The sequence below is a fragment of the Plectropomus leopardus genome, chromosome 23 (genome assembly GCF_008729295.1).
Source record: "Plectropomus leopardus isolate mb chromosome 23, YSFRI_Pleo_2.0, whole genome shotgun sequence".
Classification (NCBI taxonomy): Eukaryota; Metazoa; Chordata; class Actinopteri; order Perciformes; family Serranidae; genus Plectropomus; species Plectropomus leopardus.
Window position 1 is genome coordinate 7,229,279 of NC_056485.1, and position 3,641 is coordinate 7,232,919.

General features: G+C 35.6%; 1 protein-coding gene across 1 annotated transcript; it reads left to right on the plus strand.

Moving 5' to 3' along the window:
- The first annotated feature begins 334 nt into the window (after window positions 1–334).
- si:cabz01076231.1 (calcium-binding protein 2) lies at window positions 335–3,241 on the plus strand. Its single transcript, XM_042512585.1, has 7 exons — window positions 335–396; window positions 640–760; window positions 1,565–1,595; window positions 1,761–1,904; window positions 2,044–2,153; window positions 2,886–3,033; window positions 3,213–3,241. Exons 1-7 carry the CDS (start codon window positions 335–337, stop codon window positions 3,239–3,241), a joined length of 645 nt encoding a protein of 214 aa, XP_042368519.1.
- The last annotated feature ends 400 nt before the right edge of the window (window positions 3,242–3,641 follow it).

The window sequence follows — 3,641 nt, forward strand, 5'->3', positions numbered from 1 at the left end:
AATCGTTGGCTGCATGTTTAGCCAGGTAATTACCTGTTAAGCCTCTGCGATTGAGAGGTTAAGTAGAGAAGGAAAAACAGAACAGAAAGGATAGTGCGCAGCCATTCACAACACAAGTAAAGCACGACTCAAGGAGGACGAGAAGGACTGTGCTGCTCGACTTCTTGCTTTTTTTTTTATCTGTTCTGACCATTTAGAAGAAAAAATTAAGGTAAGCAAACTGAGTGAAATAACTGGACTTCTTTAACATGTCTAAACATGCATGTTTACACTGTAATCAATATATTCAAAAGAAGAAAGGAAAAAATGATAGTGTCCCCTGTATATCCACAGCATGTCCACCGCAGAAGAGAGGACAGCCTCTACATCTTCTGCCAACTCAGCCACAGCAGGAAGGTAAGTTTAGATGTCTGATTCTTGCTGTGTATGTGCACTTTATGTGGAGATGCAGCCATCTTTTGCACAGCACCACCACTAATTATGCCAATGCAAGTTCTGCTGATATATATTGAGTGAGTTGTTGAGAAAAGTATTCCCTGAATAATCAAAGCGTCCTTAAATCTTAATTGACATGCAAGCATATGAATTTGCAGTTTTTGCTGTTTAATAGTTGTGTTTTTTTTTGTTTTTTTATTGTAGCAAAGATGGTTCCACATCAAGTTCAGTCTCTGAAACACCTAAGAAAACAAAGAAGTCCAAGAAAAACACAGAGAGCATGATCAAAGTTTACAACTCTGTGCTCGACAGTGTTTTTGGGGCGGTAAGTCGCATACATCTTGCGATTTAAATTCTCTAAATTTGAATGGATGCATTATTATGGCTCGAGTTTAAGTTATAGCATTTTACTTCCAACTGCAATATCCCCTCAGTCCTGCAATATTTAGACACTATTATTTGATAAAATTTGTGTTTTCCCTAATTTTCCTCACAGGCTATCTATAGCGTGTTGATATTTTAATAAGGGGCTGCACAGACATCCAATTTCTGTGATTTAGATCTGAATACAGTGGATGCTCGTCAACAGTTAAAGGAACTGTATGTCAGACATTAAAACATCAGAGTCAGAAGTGAGCTTTAAGTCGAGCAGTGTGCTTACAGTTTGTGTCTGATCTTTCTGGAGCTGCTATCACTAAGCCGGGTGTGTCTGCAGTATTAATGGGTCGTTAGTTGAGGCTTACTGCCACACCTTATTAGGGTTATCCAAATGATGTGTGCTGGCAAACACTTGATCGATTCAGCTTGAAACTATTTACTTTTTCCACTGTATCTATCTATCGCATAAGACAATGGAAATTGATATATATACACTGTCATATAGACACATTTTATCCTTTTTTAAATTACATATTGTTATTTTAACATGCACAATATGCATGCTTAGAATTACTATGTACTTACAAATATTTGGATTAAACGCAATCAATGTATTTAATTCAAGGCTGGTGTTGGGATACTTTGGTAGCATTTATTATTGCAAACTGTACATCTAGCATCCTAGTTCTGGAAATATATTTCAACATTTCAACATTTTTTTTTTTTTTTTTTTTTTTTACCGTTTCTGCAGGAGAGAGAACTAGCTCAGGCTGAGTTGGACGGTAAGTGTCACTGACGCAGCACAGTAGTTTACAGAGTCATTACAATTGTTAAGATGTTAAAAGCGCTGTCTTAAGTAATAAATAAAACACCCCATCATTATTTGATCTGATAAACCACATCTGGAACTGTTCTTGTCTCCTTGTGACCCCTGACCTCTTTTACAGAGTTGCAAGAGGCCTTCAAAGAGTTTGACTACGATCAAGATGGATATCTGAACTACAAGGATGTTGCTGAATGCATGAGGACTATGGGATACATGCCCACTGAAATGGAGCTGCTGGAGATTGTTCAACAGATCAAGATGAGAAGTGAGCAAACAATAGCCCTTATAATATATATATATATATATATATATATATATATATATATATATATATATATATATATATATATATATACAATACAAGCACACAATGGCTTTAAAATATGCATTTGTCCTCTCCATAGTGGGCGGGTTGATGGATTTTGAAGATTTTATTGAGCTTATGGGACCCAGGATGATGGGGGAGACTGCTCACATGCTGGGACTCAAAGAGCTCCAGTCCGCCTTTGTGCAGGTCAGTCGACTGATGATTAGCAGTCAGTCAGATGGATTTTATCAATATGACACATAAAGAACCTCAGTCAGGTTGTATGCATCACTATGGGAGTCAGTCTCTGCCAGTGTCATGAAAGCATCGCAGAATAATGACACACTTTCTCCAAATATTAACTTAATATCTCAAAAATGATGAGAAATGATACTAAGTCATTATTTTAAAGAGCACCTTATTATTTTTGAGTTAAGTCATTATTTTGAGTGTCTCGTTACTTTGAGATTAGTCATTATTTAGAGATGTCAGTTTGAGTTTCTGAGTATTTTGAGATTTTATTTTTTGAGATACTGACTCATTACTTCGTTTTCTCATGATTTTGAATTTCTCATTATTTTGAGACAAGTAAATATTTTGAAATAAGTCATTTGAAAGTTTTTCATCATTGTGAGCATTTCTTAATATTTTGCTATGCTAACTTTTTCTTAAAAGGTTTTTGAAATACTAAATCATTATTTTGAAAAACATTCTCATAGTGACTTACAGGATCTTTTTGTTTCATTACACTGGTGTAAAATCTCCACCCATCTCAGTGAATGAATGCAAATTTAAGTATTAATAATTTCCAACAAATGGTATTGGATACTGTTAATTTCAGAAATTTCCTTGCATATCCCAACTCTGAATTACTGAAATTTTCAAAGTAAAGCCCCCATTTCTTAACCAGCTGGTCATCGTTTTCTCTGTTCTTAAAAGTTTGACATCGATGGAGATGGAAAGATCAACCAGGATGAAATGAAGGAGGCAATTAAGACGTTGCTGGGGGAGAAGCTGAAGAAAGGAGAACTGGAGGAGATCTTAAAGGAGCTAGACATTAACGCAGATGGAAGCATTGACTTTGAAGGTGAGAATAAAAAGCTCAGGCACATTTCTACTTTTGACTTTTTGGCCCAAAGAGTGCAGATTTCACATTGTTGGTCTTAATCATGCATCATGTTTAATGCATGTGTGATAAAAACGATTTGCACTTTGCTGTTAATGAAAATCTCAGCACTGATTTGACTTTACTCTCCTCCTCCTCAGAGTTTGTGATGATGCTCTCCATTCGCTAGCTGCTGAAAAGACCGACAATAACAGGATCCACTAATGCTAATCATTCCATAGGTAGTTTACACAACTATAACCCAATATTTACAATTTGGCAATGTTTTGTAATGCAGGTGTAGACATCTACGACATAATATGTGCCTGACTGTAATAATTGTGTGAATGATGACTTGCTAAAGGAGCAGGAAAGATGCCGCATGACCATTGCATGGCATCAAATATCGTACATGCTGTCAACATGGAGTCATTTTGCAGTGAACATGTAAATAAGAGTGATATGTTTTGCTATTTTAATAAAGAAATCAAAATTATATGTATTTAAAATGTGTCTTTCGATTGGAAAACATGACACTATTACTGTATTTACATAATGCTAATGTAATTAATGGACTGATCACATTTAAA

What these genes read in the sequence shown, in the direction of transcription:
- si:cabz01076231.1 (XM_042512585.1), top strand. Translation starts at nt 335, where the DNA reads ATGTCCACCGCAGAAGAGAGGACAGCCTCTACATCTTCTGCCAACTCA. An exon ending in AACTCAGCCACAGCAGGAAG is followed by an intron (nt 397 to 639) that starts GTAAGTTTAGAT and finishes TTTTTATTGTAG; the next exon opens with CAAAGATGGTTCCACATCAA. An exon ending in TCGACAGTGTTTTTGGGGCG is followed by an intron (nt 761 to 1,564) that starts GTAAGTCGCATA and finishes CCGTTTCTGCAG; the next exon opens with GAGAGAGAACTAGCTCAGGC.